General features: G+C 37.8%; 1 protein-coding gene across 2 annotated transcripts in view; it reads right to left on the reverse strand.

The window, feature by feature from the left end:
- The window catches only part of pdhx (pyruvate dehydrogenase complex component X), a 30,452-nt gene extending 15,019 nt beyond the window's left edge, over nucleotides 1-15,433 (reverse strand). The window contains exons 1-6 of one of the 2 annotated variants that reach the window (XM_085461421.1): nucleotides 15,416-15,433; nucleotides 15,038-15,213; nucleotides 11,136-11,219; nucleotides 8,613-8,713; nucleotides 4,830-5,038; nucleotides 3,487-3,585 (exon numbers count right to left, since the gene is read on the reverse strand). In XM_085461421.1, the coding sequence (XP_085317547.1) occupies nucleotides 3,487-3,585; nucleotides 4,830-5,038; nucleotides 8,613-8,713; nucleotides 11,136-11,219; nucleotides 15,038-15,173 (629 nt within the window). In that variant the 5' untranslated portion in view covers nucleotides 15,174-15,213; nucleotides 15,416-15,433. Of the gene's footprint in view, nucleotides 1-3,486; nucleotides 3,586-4,829; nucleotides 5,039-8,612; nucleotides 8,714-11,135; nucleotides 11,220-12,472; nucleotides 12,753-15,037; nucleotides 15,214-15,415 lie in introns of those variants that run through there. The other variant, XM_085461422.1, reaches the window with a different exon arrangement.
- Between the last annotated feature and the right edge of the window lie 4,964 nt (nucleotides 15,434-20,397).

A 20,397-nucleotide genomic window follows, 5' to 3' on the forward strand; every position in this document is an offset into this window, starting at 1 on the left:
CTGGAAGGAGCAGGTATCAGGTGTACTTGTTTCTAGCTCTTTAGTTCTAGTTCATCGGATATGTAAGGGGTCTTTTGTCTGGACCAGCTGCCTCTCACCCCTAGCATAGCGCTAGGAATAGCCAAAGCCCCACAGCTGCCAATTTGTTCCGTCTGGCACATTCACTCCTCCCTTTCTCTTACCTATAAAAGTATGTGTTTGTGGAGGGAAAGGGGCAGTTTGCAAGTCCCTCAGCTAACCACAAAGGACGACAGAGAGTGTTTATTGATTACAGAGGGCTATCAATTTCAATACCACAAAGTATTATGAAAGTCCCATATAAGAATCAATAAAGCCTTTATGTTCTTGAATAAATTCAAGTCAAGTCAACAGCAACCTGGAGGGGCCACTAAAAGATGACACCGCAGATACCTCTTTTTTTTTTTTTTTTTTTTAAATGTGGCTTTCTGCCATGCCTTTTTCAGACCAACCATTTATATCATTACTGACAGCCAAGGAAAAGGAGCTGTGGAAAGACTAGGAGAAGGTGACCAGAATATTAAAAAGGCACAGAAGCAGCACTCACATGCACGCATGAAAAGACAAGTCTGAACACACTGCAGGGATCATGAATTTAAAATAAACAAACAAAAAGAAATCAATGCTTTTAAATTCAGAGAGAATCAAAATGATGTATTACAAAAAATAAGTGTAGTGTAGTCTGACTAGCGTTTTCTTAATGATTTCAGCTTTAAAAAATAACATCAGTGCAGAAGCACACATTAAACAGCACATTTCCACTACAAAACTCAGAAATAAAACAACAATATTATTAACAATATTATTGTTTAGAATATTGTTTACAATTCAGGGTGTAACAAAAAGGGTGTAGATTTACATCTAGGTGTTAACAAGATCAAAAAGGGGTTAAATTTAAAAGTATAGGCCTCCCAAACTAAAGATACTTCAAATGCACAGCAATGTGAAAGCTTCAGAATTACTGGCTATCCTTTTCACTAATGCAATCAAAATGAACATAAATGATATCTCCCCTGGATTATCACAGGGTTAATATATTCCTGTTGTGAAAATATAGCAAACACAGCTGGTGCTGGTTTTTAATTAGCTGTCACAGCATTGGACGAGTCAATCGTTGTTAATGACAATGGTGATAAAAATGGTGAAAAAGAGCAAAAAATGCATTTGCCTTTACACTTTCTGTTTTAAAGCTCTGCTTTTGATTATTGACCAGTACTTACACAGTACTTTTCTAATCTATTTCAGCACTCAAAGTGCTTTCTTACTATAAGCCTCAATTACCTGTTCACACACAATCACGTTTTTCTAAAAAGTGCGTTTTAAGCTAACATTCACACACTCACGCTTTAATGGATACATCACGGGAAACTCGTGCAGAATATATTGCCAACACACCGACTTTCTGACAGTTACACAACGTGCTCTACGTTCTACGCCACAACTGGCTAGCACTGAAATTGAATGCGAATTTGTGTCTGTTTTTACTCAAGAAAGTACAAAGCTTATGTCAAAGCGATATGAAAACATTTGGTTTTAGTCTCCCTAAATATTTATTCATTTCCTAAATATATACCAAATACTTGGAATATGCCTTTCTGTGATACTGCTCCAACCAAAAAAAGTCACTGATGGGAAGTAAAGGGCTAAAAACATAAGCAAAGAAACCACTTGTTAAACATTTCCTCTAGCTGGTAAATCCCACGACAATGAGTAGGGAAATTGTAAGTCTGGTAAGTCAAACTGGCCGGGCCTCCCAAGCTTTTACTGATATTATCACTAAGTAAACAACATAGTATGCCTCTGTACCAATATTTTGTATCACCCCTGGCAGTGACAGCCTTGCCTGCAGAGTTTTAGTAGATACCAGCTAGGTAATGCCTTAGAAATAAAGCTTTGTATTTGTAGCTTTTTGCTTGTTTGCTTTGATTTTCTGGTTGCTCTTTGAAGAGCACATTGTTCAATAACAGAGGGATGGTTAGCCTTTTAATTTTTAATTAAAAGAGTCCCTCTTCCTTTGATATGTTTTCAGCCTCAGCCTTTCCTTTCTGAGGATCAGCTTAAGTTTCATCAAGTGAATATTCCGCTAAAGCATTCAAGCAAATCTGGAGCCCAGCTGAAGGTTTAAAGAGGAGGTCTCTGAGCAACCACATGAAATACAATTAAAACTGCATCACTAATCGAACAATTTACCTTGAAATGTTGACACACAAAACACCCAGCATGTCTATGCTTATAACCTAGAAAATTAATGTAGATTTGTATTAAAAATACATATCTAAATGTACCTAGTGTAGAACAGCATATCGTACTTGCTTGTTTGTTGTTAAGAAACATTTACATATGATTTTTAGTTTGCGATCAAGATGTACATCTACAGAACGGGATTGCTAAAACAAAACAAGTGCCTAACAGGTTTTCTAGGCTTTCTTGCAGCCTTAAACTCACTTGTTAATAAAATTGGTGACATGTTGAAAACATTTAACGTAAATCACAGTGGTGAAATTATGAGAAGGTTTATCTTATGAGAAAAGAAAAACCCACCCTAGTTCTAGGAGTAATCATTCTTTACAGCATTTAGTTTAAAAGACTTCGTGCATACTTCCCTTACTGTCTAACACATACACACCCTTGAAAGCATATGGTCTGTGTTTCTATGGTCACCAGTGTGTCCCAGAGACTGGGTTGCTATGGCAACAGAAGTTTCTTAATGAGATCCCTCAGCAGGGTGTTAGTTGGGTAACGAGAGCATTCAATCAAGTCCCCACTGACAGCAGGTAGCCATTAGATCCTTGTCTGTTTGCCACTTTCTGTTGCATGAAGATTTAAATACCTGATACTTTAAACCATGTTAGAGAAATTTCTCCAACATTACTGTCCACATTGACCTGTTCTTCTAACATCTCCTTCCTTTAGAGATTCTGCAATATTATGGTGACTGATTACCATACCAAACAATCCTTTTTAAGCTGATACACCACTAACAGTGTAAACAAACAGAGTACAGTGCATGCAAAAACTGAGACTGATAATTTTACTTTAAACTCTTGACCTTTCAGACTGACCTGCATATGATTATGTCTAGCATCTGAATCTATAGAGATTTTAGCAAACATAATAATTATTGGCCATCTCAAGGTTTGTGTGCAAACACTCAAACAACCGTAAGTCAAAGATTAAAACATAAGCTATAAGGGTATTATGTGACCTTCAACAAAAATAAGAAAAAAAAAAAGTCTTAAATTTGCCACCATAAATAAGCCTGACAGCTTGTTTGCACTTTTTACAACCTCCAGCATAACTGATGCACAGATGTTTATTATTATAGGAAGGTATATATCCCATATGCTTGCCTTAAGCATGATATATCTTGCAAAAAAATAAGAAAAAGACAAAAGAAAGTTAAGCCAGTTAAGTGAAAAAACAAACAAACAAACAAAAAAAAACAACTTGTGTCATTTAGGCACTTACTCCTTTGTGATTATTCCTCTAGGGCCTGTGGGTGTGGCCAGTTTTGGATCCAAACCATGAGTGTCCAGAATGTGTCGTGCTGCTGGGCTCAGACGTAACCTGGAAAAGAAAACGAGAGAGTGGCAAAACTTTTAGTTTTAAAGACCTCATCTGGTAGCTTCAAGGTAGTTGCAGAGAAACTTCAAATGAGTTTTACATGGGACAGCTTACCCAATACCATGTGGTGACACTGAACTCCATTGCTTAACTATAAAGACTAGTGTAATTTAACATCTTTCTTCTGACATATCAGTCAATGTTTTTTCGTTTCTAGCACAAAAACATGAACAGATAAAGAAATTTCTCTAACATTTATTACGTCCAGTTATTCATGAGTCCCTGAGCGCGCTCTGCTCAAAAGAGCTGGTTGTTCTGTTTCTGCATACAGACGTGTGCTGCCAACAGGGAATTTGTAGAGTCCCATCTGGTGGATAAACTATGGAAGATCACCAGTAATATGACGACTGAATTGTGTTTTTCCCCATATTTTTTTTTTTACTTTTTACTTGTTCATTTATCAGATTTTGTAAAGGCCAATACTGATGTATCAGCTAATACATAATACCGTTTGGGCTCTATAGACACAGTCAGTTATATGGTTGACTTAACTAGTGCAACAATGTACACGATAACTTTAGTGAAATAAAAAAAAAAAAAATCTTCACATCTAAAAATATTTATACTGAAAAAAATAATGCATAAAAAAGTCTTTAACTGTCAATGTTGTTTTCCACTCTAGATCTCCACTCTAGATATATCCATGCTTGACCTTTTGGCCCTGCCACAGTGATGTTACCAAAGTTCAAATCTGAATATGAGAATGTGCTCAGCAAAAAATGTTTGCAAAACAAGTTCCGTTTGTCAGGGAGTGGTTCCTTTGCCTTTTACAACAGTATTTATTGTGTAAATAGGGACATTCTGAAATGTGAACAGAAAAAGATCATCTCATTCAGCATATTACATGGTGGTAGATACTGCAAATCCAATCCGACCAGCACAATGTGCTCTAAACAAGAAAAGATAACCTCATTCATTCATTATGTATCTTAAGGCTACGGAATCTCTTTATCTACTTTTGATCAAATTGGAGTGCTAAAAACCACAATGGCCTACTGTGTAAGCACATTTAGCACATGGAAAAACTCGTCATATAACCAATAGGGGTTAAAAAGGATTGTTCTGTAGAGTGAATAAAAGGTCTATGGACTCTACATCAGATTTATTAAACTAAATATTTGACAGATATCATTTGATTAAGCAAAACAAACGAACAAAAAAAACAAAAGCATGAAAGTGACACTCACTGTCCTGATGTGACTGGTTTTGGTGCAGAAGATGGAGAGGGAGCAGAAGAGGTCACAACCGTGGTAGCAACTGCTTTTGTAGCAGGTGTAGCTTCAGATGGAGGTGCAACATCTGAAGAGGGGATCTCTACTTGTTTCCAGTCCTGCCCTTCCTCCACCATGAGAGCAATGAGAGTGCCAAGGCGGATGTTGCGACTACCCTCTTCCATCTGTAGAGAGAGAAGTGTACTAATAAAATTGGTTCAATAATTTCATAATTACAGCGGAGACTGCTAGAACACAGGTGAAGGGCTATTTTGAAATAGATAAAGGGAAGGTGAAAGTGGGAAAGTGACATTCATCACTTAACCTGTGGTAACTGAACAGATGAACCTGCCAGGAATTATTAGAGGATCCCTTGAAAATGACGCCACCTTCTCAGTGACAACAACATCTACTGGAATAGGTTCGTCAAGGATGTGTCTTATGCTCTTCAAAGCTGTCAACCATTGATTTACCATGTTCTTATGAAGTAATCCAAATCCAGATCAAGCTTTTTCCTACTCTCCCGCGCCTGTGTAAGGTGTTGTTCCTCACATATTGATCAGTCTAAATGAAAGGCCAAAGCTTAACATAGTGTGCTCAGCTAGTGCATTGGATCTCATTTCAAACCATATGTCCTTATTGAGCTGCCCCTAAACATGTAGCACAATATGATAAGGAGGACAATCAGGAGGATGAAGAACTACCCATGTTGTTGTACTTAAATATCCAACAAGACCACGGGTAAGTTAAGGGGAAAAAAAAAAAAATCTGACCAAATGCAAAAAAGATAGATGAACAATAAATAGTCATTAAAGAAAATTAAAAATTATAATAATTAAATAATGCAATCTATGATCATAATACCAACATTGTAAACATAATCCACCCCTCTCCTTTAGGCTTGCAAAAACAAAGTAGGATTAACAAAGAAAAGTAATATTAACTCACATCTACTAATCTGCCCCATATGGTAAAACATTAAAGTTTTAAAGGAAAACATAATCCTTAAATGACAGGTTGAAAATGTATTTTTTTTAGCATTATATAAGTGTGCATTAAGCCTATGCTTGACTTATTCTTCACATTTAGTGACCCCACAGCGCCCTTGCTGGCCAGTGGGAGGTGAAAGATGAGGTAATATGTAAAGAGGTTTTCCAATAAATATGTTGTTCTGCAAATTTCCACAGCTATTCATCTTCAATCATGAAAAGGATTTTTCCATGCAAACAAAAACACACAACTTACAATGTGTAGGCTAAATAAAAGAACATAATGTATCAAGACAGAAACACAAATTCATTCATTCATTCATTCATTCATTCATTTGGATAACCTGTGTAAAAAACATAGTAGGCTATCTGCGAAAAAAGTGAAGCACGTGGCAATAATGTCTACAGCTTACAATGGTGCAGCAATTTAGGATTTTGCAGACACTCACTATTCTTACTGCCCAGTGAAAGAAGGTATAAATTTTACATAGAGCCCTTAAGAGACCTCTCATGAAACCTTCAGCACGGCTAAAGATATTACAAAACCAGACCATTTATGAGGCTTAACGTTCAACATAATATTTTTATACAACAATACAAGCCCTTTGAGACTTTCAACAGCTTATTGACAATAATCTCAAAATAACAGTTGTTAGATGCTATACCTGTACAACGTTTTACATACGTTACCTGATAACAACCATTTCAGGTCTGTTTTTAAATTGTTATAGTCTATACTGGCATACACAGTGTACAGAAGAAGATGAACACAAAGCTCAGAAGGACCCTCTGATTATACAGTGTATGAGCAGTTTACTTGGAAAAGGAACACAAAAATAACAGAGAAAATGAGACAGTTTTGTTTAGTTAGTAAGGCAAGGTTTGCTCCTGATCAATAGAGCATGATAGATAATGTAAAAAGAGGATGGCAGTTATATCTTTGACTTATCAAACAGACTGACAGTCGAATTTAAGCTCTTTCACATAAAATCACACATGTGGAGGGGTGATAAATGACAAACTTGACAGGTTAGCGCTGCAGAATGTTTGGACATCCTTATCAATTCATTGATTCATGAATCTTCCTCTAAATCTTTCCTGCAATTTACTTTTGGTCTTAATCACCAACTAATCAACTTTTAAATACCATCTGTCACCTTTTAATTAATTTCTAGACAAGGCCTCTTTTATTTCAATTTGCTGAACACAGGGGACCAACATGAATTTATCTTCAAAAATATTTGTTAGTTCACGAGTCGATGGGTCATTGTACGCTTGACTAAGTTTAGGATTGAAGTGCGAGGGTCAGGGTAGAGCAAAGCAGTAAGCGCTTAATAAGATGCAGTAATCCACGGTGCTAGTGTTCAATATCATAACACGAGCAGGATCCATGACTGATGGCTGGAAATTGGTAGTGTGCCATAGCAGTACTTGACCCCCATAAATAAACCCTGTGGTGCACAAGTTTCATGTCTGCTTTAGTCTGTACAGGATTGCACCAGCTGCAGGTAATTATTGTAGTCTATATATTAGAAACCCACTGTGTGTTTGGAGAGCCACAATTACACTTCTAAGGTGTTAATGCACTCTGACCCTGACAAAGTGCCATATTGTTTTGGCACTTTAAGACCAAAACACAAAACTCTGAAATGGCGCCAAAGTCTGCTGGTTTTTCCAATACACATGTTCTTTGTCACAGACCGAGAGAACGAAAGCTTGGGGGCTTATCTAATGCAGACCATCATTCTCCTCCAGCTAAAGCCCCTACCCCCAATTCTTCGATGGTTGCTATGGAAACTACTTCATCCCCACAGTGGCTAAGACAAGGATGGAGTAAGTGAATGTGAAAAAGTGCAACCAAATGAAAACATAAATATATTTCTAACTAAAAAAAAATTAGTGTATCGTATACTCTGAATTGTCAGTATATCTGTGTATATATTTGTGAGTACATCTGCTTGCGAGAACTGGCTGCATATTTGTTTTTGTTGTGGTTTCAAATACATTGCCTAATTGAACCCTCTTGCTCCCAGGCGTCATTACAACTTGAGCATGTCCAAAATTACATAGCCAGAGGACATGTTGTATAATAATTACATAAGGCACTCTTTATGACATGAAAGAATATTTTGGCTTTTGTGCATTTACAGGAACATACACAGAAAATACCCAACCACTATTCCTAATTTTTTTTTTTTTTTTTTAAATTAAGGCAAATCTTGCTGAAATTATAAGGAAATTACCTCAGATTCCCCTTGCACAAATTCATTAAATCACAAATATGTATTAATAAAGCAATAGAGATAAAATATTTTCATCATTCTTAGAGAAAAAAAAAACATGTGGTGTAGTACTGATGAAAGACAACTGATTGCTTGGTCTTTGACAGCCTATTAAAAATTCATACAGCTACCAGACTTGGGGGATGGAAAGAAAGAAATATTTGTCAGTAAAGTGTCTGTGAAGGTTCTCAGTCACCTTGTCAAAGCTTTGCTGTCACTGGAAAGAGGAAGCTATTTAAGAAGCACAGCCAATTAGCAAAATCAATGAAGGAGCCTTGAAAGATGATGATATCCTGCGTTATTTAAATGATTCCGTAACATAACATTAAGAACTGCACACACATCTAAACACATCCTCAGACCTTCCACTTAATAACTTATCTAAGAAAAAAGTACCCAAGGCCCAAGGATGCCTGCTCTTTGTAAATAAATTCACATTTCTATTAATCTCTGTCAGAACAGCACCATGTGTGTTTTTGCTCACTCACCAATATCTTCGCCAAGACGCCGTCATCATTAGATTCCATGGTAACCACAGCCTTGTCAGTCTCAATCTCGCAAAGGGCATCACCTGCTGCAACTGCCTCACCTGAAGATGTAAACAAACACATCTGAGAACTTTCAGATAATAAATTAAAATAAATACTTGTTTGGTATTTCAACACCAAATTTTATATTTTCTGGGAGTGTTTCGGACCTTTGTGGAAGTGCAGCTTATTCATTCTATCATGAATGCATGAGTCACAATCATCAGTAGCACTTTGAATCGCACTTTATACACAAAGAGAACAAATTTGTTGCATAAAGATGAAGGAATTCCACTGAAAGAACAAAAAGGTTATGCAAAAAAAGTTTATCCTCCAGCTTACATATCAAATAAAAGAACCAATCAATGTTTCATGGGAAAGAATGTGAGATCTGAAAATGCAGCAAGTCTGATAGAAGGCAAGATCGTTGGCTATCCCAGTAGGTTCTCACTAGTCCACTTCATGAAAGAGCTGGAATACATTATCATCTGATTTGCAAAGAAGTAGGATAGCAATTAGGAACCACTGGTTCTGTAATGCTCAGATACTTAAGAAATTCAAATTTTTTGCAACTTAAATGGTATTTCAGTCAAGACAGAAATAAATTGTTGTTGTCAGTTCTTTGGAAACTGAGTGAATCTTCTTATTGGCTGTGTGATAACAGGAAGTGGTAGGAACAGATAAGGTTTATAAAACGTAGTTCATTTTTGTGTTGCGCTATGGTTTCCTAAAGGCTGGGGCCTGAAAAAGGGTTACCCAAATTTGATATCTGGTCACATTTTAATCAGCTGTGAGATGATAGATAATATGGCAATGTAGCAAATTTTGAAAACAGGATGCCTAAAAAAATATTTTGCAAAATTGCAAATAATTTTCTAAATGTATAGGATTTATTACAGGTAGGATGAGGTGTAGGAAGAAAAAAAACAAACAAAAACAAAACAGGGTAGGTTAAGGTGGAAAGAAATGGGGGAAAGGTTGGAAGAGCAGAGGGAGTATTGATTTTGGAAGCCCCTGAGAGTTAATGCAGATTGGATTGGTATGAGGTTTTAACACCACATGACCCCTGGGGTGAGGTGCAATGTGTAGAAATAAAGATTAAAAAAGGTGACCCTGGACATTTTCACCTTTGCTCTACTCGAGTGCAATGGACATGATGACAAAACTAGCCTTGTGCCTTGCTGAAGAATTCATCTACCACCATTCAAGTTTCAGCATGTTTTTTTCAGGACATTATGATGTCATAGTCAATGTGACCTTTTAAATATAAATGTAATCGCCTAATCATTTACCCTCTTAAACACTGTGTACTGTCATAATTGGGACTTTATTCTAGGAGTTATGAACAGAGTGAGTGTGATCCTCAATCATCAAAATCTAATTAGTTGATCTGTCTAATCAAGCAAACATCTATGCCAAGTCCACCGAAATTTAAACCTTTTCACTGGCTACAATGGTATATAGAAAGATAAGCTTAAAATCTATTAACAACAACCAGGACTGTCAGTGATGCAGAGGCAACAAAGTACACAAATCCAGCTTATCCAATTTCTCAAATTTATATAGGTTTAGTGTAGCATGGTGCTGCACTGGTTAGCACTGTTTTGAATGGCTGGCTTTGAATCCTTCAAAATCCAAATATTGACTTTCAAGCTTGTTAGAATTGTACAAATATAGCACACCTCATATAGAGTTTTTGGAGACGTCTACATCACTGTTATTTCTGCACACTACTGTAAACAATATAGTAGACACGGTTTTAATGTTGTGGCTCACTTAAGAATACCTGTAAAAATAAATTCCCCTAAATTGAATCTTCTCACTGCTGTTTCAATGTTTTGCTGAAAAAAAAAATGATAAAGGATTCATTTGACCCTTTCAGGTGGATCCTGTTCAAATACCAGTTCAAGCAGCAGTTGATTAATTGAACATATTATCTTATCCAAATTGAGTGCTTTTAATCAGTCTCCCATAAACTCATTTTTAAAAAGCAAGAAAGTAGTAGTGTAGATATATTTTTCTCAAATAATTCATCTGTTTTTTCCCCCACCTTTCTCACTCACTCACACACAAACAAACTCAAATCTAACCTCAAGTCACAGCACATAGCAACACAGCAGAGAAGCCAATCAGAATTCAGCATCTGGCCTCTTGATAAATGAGTGTGCGACTAAGGATCCTGGCTATGCAGAGTTGCTAAACAGTGACTGATAATGACTGCCATGGTCCTTGAGCCAATTAGCCACCAGAGGCCCTCAGGTGACCCATTTCTCAGGCCTCTCTCTGTTACTTTAAGAACTGGAAACCAACTGAGCACTACAGGGGAGGATATTACAAGTACAAGAAAAGTGAAGCATCTATCCCTTTGGATAACATATTAAAACGCAAAGAGGTTTAAAATCTGACAAAGAAGCTCAGTACAAATGTGTGATGAGTGTCTGTTAAATTTTCTAATAAAGTCTTCTGTCAACGTGCTTTCTTTACCTTCCTTCTTCAGCCATTTGACTATGTTTCCCTCTTCCATGGTAGGAGAGAGTGCGGGCATCTGCACTTTGAGTGGACTGACGCCTAGAGGAGAGAAAGAAAATAACATATGATTTTCGACGGCACATAATGTCAAGGGTTTCATTAGGTTTAAATTTAAAACAAAAATCCCCCCTTTCTTTCAGAATAGGAAAAAAATTAGCCCTTCCAGTAAGGTTTTGCAATTTCATCTAAAATATTTGAATGTCAAAATGCATCAAGTAACATGCTCAGAAGTAGCACTGAATAGTTCGAATAAAGCCCTTGGGGGTCCGTATGTTCAACTTGCAGCAGAGCACAAGAGACAGCGGTACCATGAAAATGTTGCCATGTCACTTATACAACTGTGCTCCTGGATGACACCACACCAGAAGATGCAAAGGCATTTGTATCATTGTGGTCCCCAACTGTCACCATCTGTAGTCACACAGAAGGCCAGAGTTCACACTAGAGCTTCAGGCTGCCAGAAGAAAACATAAATCCAAGATAACAGCTTTACTACATATGGTAGTAAAGCTGAAAGCAACAAAAATAAGGTTTAGAGCTCAAACACGGTACAACTTAAAATGAATAGCCCTTTGTTTTACACATTCTTTATGTTTACTGAACAACACACATATTACAGTCATTTATAATAGAATTTTTTAATGCATGATACATATTTTAAAAAAGTTTCTGTTAGCAGTAAACAACATTAACCCAAACAGGTAAAAGAAAAACAAAAACTAGAAAAAAAAAAAAAAAAAAAAAAAAAAAAAAAGCCCTTTCCATTTGACGCCACACTTTAAATTAATCTTACATAATAAAAGTCAGGCAGCCAAGTTAGTCAGTTATATAACTATAAATCTATATACATTTAATTTAAAAGAGAAATGAAAAATGTAAATAATTTGGGGATTCAATTATTCAAATTCTTGGTGTGTTAGTTTTTATTTATTGTAACATGGCCTTTGTTTCATGTTGCATGGTCTCTGGCCAAACTGTGTGCTGCTGCCACCTGCTGTATGTTCAGCAGTGGTGCAAAACTTCAGTGTGTAAGTCAAAGGAGCTTGCAAAGAAAAGCGTCTGGACTTCTTTAAGTTACTCGAAGACGTTTCACCTCTCATCCGAGAAGCTTCTTCAGTTCTAAGGTCAAATGGTGGAGAGTCCCACATATAAGCCTAGTGGGAGTTTCCCCCCACAGAGGGACAAAAGGACCCCCTGATGATCCTCTAATTGCCTGAGCCAAGGTGTGAAACTGGGTGTGGGTCCCAATCAGCCAGAGTTTCGGGTGAGTTCATTGTGAAACCTGGCCCCACCTTATCATGCGAATTCCTGAGGTCAGATGGCCCTGGATGAGAGTGGGCGTTAAGGCGTCTGGGAAGGGATCTCAAAACTGGATTATAGATGGCAGAGAGTTGGTGTCGTAAACCACCGCCTCTGTTCAAAGATGGTCGCTCACAGTGGACATAGATGGCTTCTTTCACTCCTCTTTCAAACCATCTGTCCTCTCTGTCCAAAATGTGAACATTGGCATCCTCGAAAGAGTGTCCTTTATCCTTAAGATGCAGATGGACTGCTGAGTCTTGTCCTGAGAACCTTCACAGACATATTCAGTGTGTAAGGAAGAGCTTGATGCACGCTCAATTATCCAGGTATGGTAAGTAAATCTCCAAAGGTTGATTCTATTCATCGGGACGTCCAGATGAACAGAATCAACCTTCAGAGATGTGTAAGGAAGAGTTGTGTATTTATATGGCATGCGTGTTGTTTCAGTACTCAAAAACAGAAAATCTGTCTGTTTACATTTTATCTTCTTCATGCTTAAAGTCCCAAAACATTTACTGGGCAGTTTTATTTCTGAATGAGATTCATTGACAAAGAATGACATCTGTGTAACTTTTCAAATTCATATACTCACACTGGATTTGGGACTGAACATTTTATTTTAATTACTGACATGTTTACATGTCACAACGGAAAAAAAAAAAATTAAGCGCAGGAATCATGGGCATATGGGCATATCATGGGCACAACAAGTTCCACCAGAACAGCTTCAGTGCATCTCTTCAAATCTGCAAATAGTGAAGTACCAGTGCCCTAAAGCGCCATCATCCTGGAGGAGCTAGTTTAAGGTTTCTCAATAAGATCCCTTTAAATAAAGTTCTGATTAGGGCTGCACGATTTTGCATAAAATGAGAATCACGATTTTTTGGCTTAGAATTGAGATCACGATTCTCTCACGATTTTCTTTTCCAGTATAAATATTTATTGCACTTATTAACTGCACATCGACTTCGTAACAGTTGAGACTGAACATAAAAACAATAAATAAACATAAAAACAACAAATGTCTCACGTTTTGTTGTTGCCGCAAAATGTTGTACTGCTTGAAATTCTGTCTCCACCGTTGCTCGACACTGCGTGTATAGAGCAGGTAGTGCAACAATAGAAAAATAGTTGCAGGACGGCACTGTGTAGCGTTTGTCTAGGGTGTTGATCATTTTCCTAAATCCCTCGTTTTGCACAGTGTTGATGGGAGCCATATCTTTGGTCAGGTGATAAGTGATAGCCTCCGTAATTTCTTTGAGTTCGATGTGTATAGGAAAGCGCTGTATAAGGTTCCCGTCATTGGTGTTTGGGTGGTTGACCGGAACGGATTTTCTCCTGTCACTTTCTCGTCATCCCTGACGTGCTCTCAGTTGTTTTTTCCCTGCTAATTTTAGCATCACACGGCACGGCTTCTGTATCACGTGGTATAAGGCTCCGCCCTTGTCATTTGTTGAGCAGGAAGAGTGAGCGCTTGTTTTCATGCAGAGTACGTCCCGGATCAAAATGCGGTACAATCGTCGTCGTCTTATTTTTTTTATTTTTATTTTTTTTTTTAAATCGTTGTCATTTGGAAATGAGATCGCACATAAGTATGAATCGAGATCGCGATTTTCTAACGATTAATCGTGCAGCCCTAGTTCTGATACACCGCATTTACACTCTTGGAACTTTTTGGAGCCCTCTTTTGTCACACCAACCGTCTGCATCTTCTCCTTCACTACATCCTCTGTGGTCTTTCCTCTTTTCCTCCTGCCAAGCAGCTCCATATTCAAGACCTTTTGCCGAACATATCCATGATTCTTTCTTTGAACATATCCAAACCCTCTCAGTCTCGCCTCTTTAACTTAAAGCGCTCAATCTGGGCTCTGATATACTGAGTGTTAATCTTGTCCATTCTTTGCACTCCCAATGGAAATCTTAGCATCTCCAAATCTGCTTCCTGTCTTTTAGTCAGTGTCACTGTCTCCAGACCTTATATCACAGCAGGTCTGGCTGCCATCATGTAAACCTTGCCTTTCACTCTTTCTACTATCACATCTGACACTCAACTCCACCCTGCCCACACTCTCTTCACCTCTCTTATACACTGTTCATTGCTTTTGTTGTTTGACCTACGTGTTTAAACTCATCTACTATCACTCTTTCTCCTCCTTGCCGCTTCAGTGTTAGCACTTTTTGGAGCTAATACTCTTTTTTTTTTTTTTTTTTAACATTTAATGATTCTGCTACAAATGTGACAGCTTTGATGACGCAAGTTCGTTTACAGGGAGAGAAACCAGACTGGTTGGAGACATGCAAGATAATCCAAGTGATTTAGAAAGCGGCATTAGCAGCTTTCCATACCGTTAACTGCAAAAAATAACCATTACATTTTTCGCTTAACACTCATGCCAACCCTCTGATTTACCAACACTCCTACTATTTGTCATGCCCTGACAAAACGAGAGCAAAGTAACGTTGCACCATTAAAGGGTAGTGACGATTGCAAATGCCAGCGATTGTCAGCACAGAAAGGGCAACAGCCATTTACCTGGTAAACTGTCAACACTTACCGAGTACCCATGGCGACTGAAAGAAGTGTCTGACTTGGTCTTGCCATTGGTGTGTCGACCTTAAACATTTATTAAAATTATTCAGTCTGAGGCCAAATAACATTCCCTGACGACCCAAACGCAAGGAGGCCGCCATGTTATCGTCCTCCGTCGGCAAGACGTGTCCATATAGATGCCTGACGACAAAAAAGGAGGGGGTGGGGTGAAGAAGGACAGAGCCGTTTTCTGCCATAAAATCCGTATTTTTAAAAGAAAAACATGAAGCACAGAAAAATCTTTAAACGCAAACACTGGACTAATGAAAAAAAAAGTTTACCCCGGTGATAAATGTATTATAAGCTCGTGTAGACATTAACGATCAGGCAACAAGAGTCTTACCTACATTGGTCCTTCAAGTGCCTTTAAAATGTAGTTCTGTCGCTTTTAAATAGACTCAGTGAACTACTGCCCTCTGCTGTGAAGGTACTTTGTTAAAGGATGAAAAGGGTCGATGCTCGTGCTGAACTGCTGTTGTTGTTCGTACTATATCGAAGAGAAGAGATATGTACGCAGAGCCAGACTTTGAGAAGAACAAATTCTTTCCCGTTACCACAACAAAACCATTTATTAATTTATCTATAAAAGCAAGTGTTGTCATTATTGAAGAGTGTGCTGTTGGTTATGTATTTCTCTCTGTAACTCAGAGACTTTTAGACAAGAATGTTTGTAATGAATGCATTGTAAATTGCACACATATTACCAACATACATTCAAAGATACATAAGGACATATAATTCAAAATGTGTCTTTATCCATTTTTATTCTGCTTATTCAAGATTCGAGATCCCTTTTTTTGTCACACAGATAGTTATACAAGTATAACACGCAGTGAAACCTGATATGCTCCACGGAAGTAAGTAAAGTAGGTAGATATATACAAAGAGGACATTACGTGCAATAAGTGAGTGAATTACATACAAGTTAAATAGAATAAAACAATCTGGAAATTTACAATTTTAAAATTTGGGCATGTACATTGTGTGAGTGTGGTGTTAAAGTTGTGCTGCAAAGAAGTCAGAAGGATCAGGCATGATATGGGAATGTTTGTTTTTTGTCCTTGACACAGCTGTTCGCATACCAGGACATGATGTTCTGTGTGAGGATGCTCTCCACAGCGCCTATATAGAAAGTCCTGAGGATCTCTGGAGAGACCCTGAACTTCCTCAGTTGTCGTAGGTGGTACAGGCGCTGCCTAGCCTTTTTGTACTGGACCTGAATGTGAGCAGACCATGTCAGATCTGAGGGGTTGTGGACACAGAGGTACTTGAAGGACTGTATGTCACGATCCTGGGTCTTATGACCCAGTGTTTTGAGTTTTAGTTTATTTTGATGTTTATAGTATATGGTTAAGCTCATTAGTTTTTCTATTTAATTTGTTATTAGATTCCCCTTGTGTCTTCCAACCCCTGTTAAGTCTCCCTTGCCCTTCATGTGTTTCATGTCTGTGTCTTACGTTGTCAAGTTCAGGTTGTCATGTCTGCGTCTCATTATGTTTCCTGTTTTATTTTGAAGTGGTCCTGTGTTCCTATGTTCAATGTTTTTAGTTTTACTCTCCCCTTGTGACGTGGTTATGTTCATGTGTGTCAGCTGTTTCCCCATGTGTTTCCGTTTCCCTCATTATCCTCCTGTGTGTATTTAGTCCGTGTGTCTTCAGTCATTCCTTGTCAGGTCGTCTGTTGTTCACGCCATGTTCTCCATGCCATGTTTCTAGGTTTCATGTCCAGGTTTTTCCATGTTGTTTGTTTAGTTCTCCCAGTTTAGGTTAATGTTAGTTTTATTTCTGTTTGCCTTGCCCTTTATTTGTACCTTTTCTGCCAGCCTCATTAAACGGCTCGCTTTTTGTTGATACTCAAGTTTTGATCCAAGTTCCTTGGTGTCTGCATTTTGGGTCCACTCTTCACAATACATACAGTCTGCTTCTGCCAGACTGTAACAGAACAACCTGACCATGTTGGACCCAGCAGACATTTACTTCAGTAACTTTGTTGAATTTAAAATTCGTGTCACGCAACTTCGAGGACTCTGGATTATTTCCTGCGCAGGGAAGCAGGAGGAAGAGAAGGACTCCATTTGGGCCCAACCAGCTCAGATAGCAATGGCCAACCCAGGTTTTATGGACTACTTGCCTGTAGACTCTAAGAACTTTGTTTTTGCCACAATTGAGAAAGCCCCGGAGGTGAGCACAAGTGACACCATCGTCTCAGAACAGGACAATGTTTTAAGGGACTCCCTAGTTTCTGTATCTGTCCCTAGTGAACTATCTAAGGATGTGTATGATGTGACTGGTGAGAACGTTACAGATAACAAGGTGCCATCCACCATATTTAAACTGGCTAAACTACTTGGACTTACTGCCTCAGAGCTAATGGATCAAGTTAAGTTTTGTCTTCCACGGCCATTCATGTTTGAATCAGCTCACCATGGTGTGTGGGGTTTTTTGTGTCGATATCCACTGAAACTGTTCATGTGACACCTCAAAAGACTGTTTTTCTGAGCCTGCATCCATGACTCCTGTCCCTGCTCCCAGGCCAGCTGAGGTTCTGCTAGTGAGCCCGTCCAGCCTTTTTCCTTGTGTTCAGGAAGCTCAGGAGAATTGGATCAGTTACCTTGTTGTCCGCCATTACTACAACCTCTACTTCAGTCATTAGCTCAGTCTCTAGCTCTGTCAGCTCTGCTACCTGCTCAGTTTTCAGCTTCAGCTTTGCCGTCGCCTGGTCCAGCTTCGGCTTCGCCGTGTCCAGCTTCAGCCTGGTCCAGAAAATTGCATTTAAAAAAAACAAAAAAAACCTGTTGCACAAATATTATATAGCCTAGGATTGATCTGTTTAGTATATTTATTTCACAGTTTTGACTGAATGGAAACATTTATGATTACACCAGAGTTTACGAAACTAACTTTTTGAAAACAATAGATTTTTGTAAAATGAAACCTGTCTAAAAAGAAAACAAGCCCAGAAAATGAGTAACTGTCAGATCTATCCGGAACTTTATTGTCATCTGTCATCAATCTCAGTTGTGCTGCTGATAACGAACTGTGTCCAAGACAGTATCATGAGTATTCTGGGGAAAAAAGAAAATACCAGTGTGGACATTTGATCCTGCAGTCTTTATTTTAATTTGATTTTTAAATGAAATGTAAAGATGGACACTCTTATTTAGCTGCTTTGGGTTTGCAGCAGTGGTAGAGCTGGTTTATATGCTTTTAATATTTTGATGTTCAAATTATTTTTGAACTTTGTTTTCACCTTTTATGCAAAAAATGTACACTTGACACTGACGTTCTACCTGATTTTTTTTTTTTTTTTTTTTTTTTTTTTTTTTTTTTTGGGTTGAAACAAGGAAATTACAGCTTTAGTAATTGTCAAATGCAGACAAGGAAATCAACAGTAATGGGAACTCCAAAATCTTCAATGGAAATTGGCTCCGTAACATACTGGAAACAAATAATTTGTGCATTTTCATGAATACTTCCTCATGTTTTTGGTTACAGCAAAAAATATGAACAAAGGTCATTTCTGAATTATTTTTTGTTTAATGCAAATGCAGAAGAAAAACCAAAATACTTTCTTCGTTCTTCACAAGTACTTTAAATGCTACTTTCCTTACCTATCATAAGACTATGATCTAGTGTGTCATTTTGTAATGGGTAATAAAATGCTAGATTGACCTCCCCATAACCCCAAAAAGCAAAGCTGCATCAGTAACAGAGCACTAATCTGTCCAACTCAGTGTTGGATTGGACGCCTCACAGGTCCATTTGAGTATGAGACAAAAATGATAAGGGGCCCAGATAAGCTGAGCCAGTGTATCCACTGAGAGAACACAATAGCCCCACTTATTGGCATGGGATGCAGACATAAAATCACATCTTGCTGTCTTCATGCCCATGCTTAGGCTATCTTTTATCACTTCCCTGTTCTTTCTCTTGCATCTATCTGATTGAATTAATGCTCTCCCTTTTTAAATAATAAAATACCCTTTGCTTGGTTTATTCAAATCAGAAAATCATTTTGTAACTATAAGAGATAAAGGTACTCGTGGGGAGGTATTGCATATGCTTTTTGGCCAAACAAAGGCAGCCATTGTCTAATAAATCAGAACAAGGAGGCCACTAGATAATTCTACCCCACGTAGAGTTTGTTGTCATCTTCCTAGACAATTGTCTGGACTGTTCTTATTATAATAGCATGTCTGTAAAAAAAACAAAAAACTCACAAGAATTCAAAGTGCTAAAGTGAGGCACATGGATTAAATATCTCCTCAGGTGCAAATGTATTTTTTCTTCCTTCCCAGATCTATTACAACCGGTTTGGGTGCATGTTTGCATGAATGCTTTCGTTACCAGCACTCGATAACTTAGAATCAAGTCCTGTAAATACATGTCACGCTGGTTTAACGGTGCTCTCTTGAATTCGTCAGATATGCTGCCTTGTCATACGTGCAGCTTGCTTCTGGGAGCCATTTCGGTCACATACAGCACTATTCGTGTCACAGTATCAGAAGTATGTAAAGCTATGATTTGTGATCACTGGGCAGTGGTCTGTTAGGAAAATCATGCTCATGTTTGCAGAGGTTACGTGAGTCTAACATTTGCATAACTGCTCAATCATCTTCAGTGACTCACATCAAAGTTTTGTCTTATCACAGCTCACAGCAGTGATATAATATGCTTAATATTATTACAAAGTCAAACTAAGGCTAAATGTGAGCTGTTGATGTATTCCTGTGCTTCTGGTCATTACATTCATTAATTTCTCGATTCATCTCTTTGTAATACAGTATATCAGCGTTCATGTGCAATGAGCCTTAGTTTGCCTTAAACCACTCACTGGTATGGTATCATGGGCAAATGCAGTAATGGTTACATAATACACAATTCAATATCTGCCTTGGTGTTTGCTTGACAGTTGGACTTTTCGCCATGAGTATCCAAAGCATTAGTTTTGTTAGTTAATTTTGAAATTTTCTTGTCACATAAACAGCACAGATTAATTTCATTATCATTTCTTTCTTCTTTAATTATATGTGTCTTATTTGTTAGAAGTAAATTTTAGGAAGTTCACAACGGATGCTACGACACAAAGCTGCTTTTAGAAAAATTATGTTAACTGATTTTGACACTTGATTTTAGACTTTTTTTTTTAACCATAGTTGACATTTTCCATTTTTCTTTTACTATTTAAGGATCATGTACAATCTAACTTTATATACATCGAGCCTTAAATACAACTAGGTTTGATTTTGTATACATTTCAAATGTATGTATGGATCGTAACAAGATCAGCTCCAGAGAAACTATAGAGTGTGATTTGTTGATAATA

This window comes from Copadichromis virginalis, linkage group LG7, assembly GCF_057382275.1.
Source record: "Copadichromis virginalis isolate Kocher_CV1m ecotype Utaka linkage group LG7, C_Virginalis_male_GT1.1, whole genome shotgun sequence".
Taxonomy (NCBI): domain Eukaryota; kingdom Metazoa; phylum Chordata; class Actinopteri; order Cichliformes; family Cichlidae; genus Copadichromis; species Copadichromis virginalis.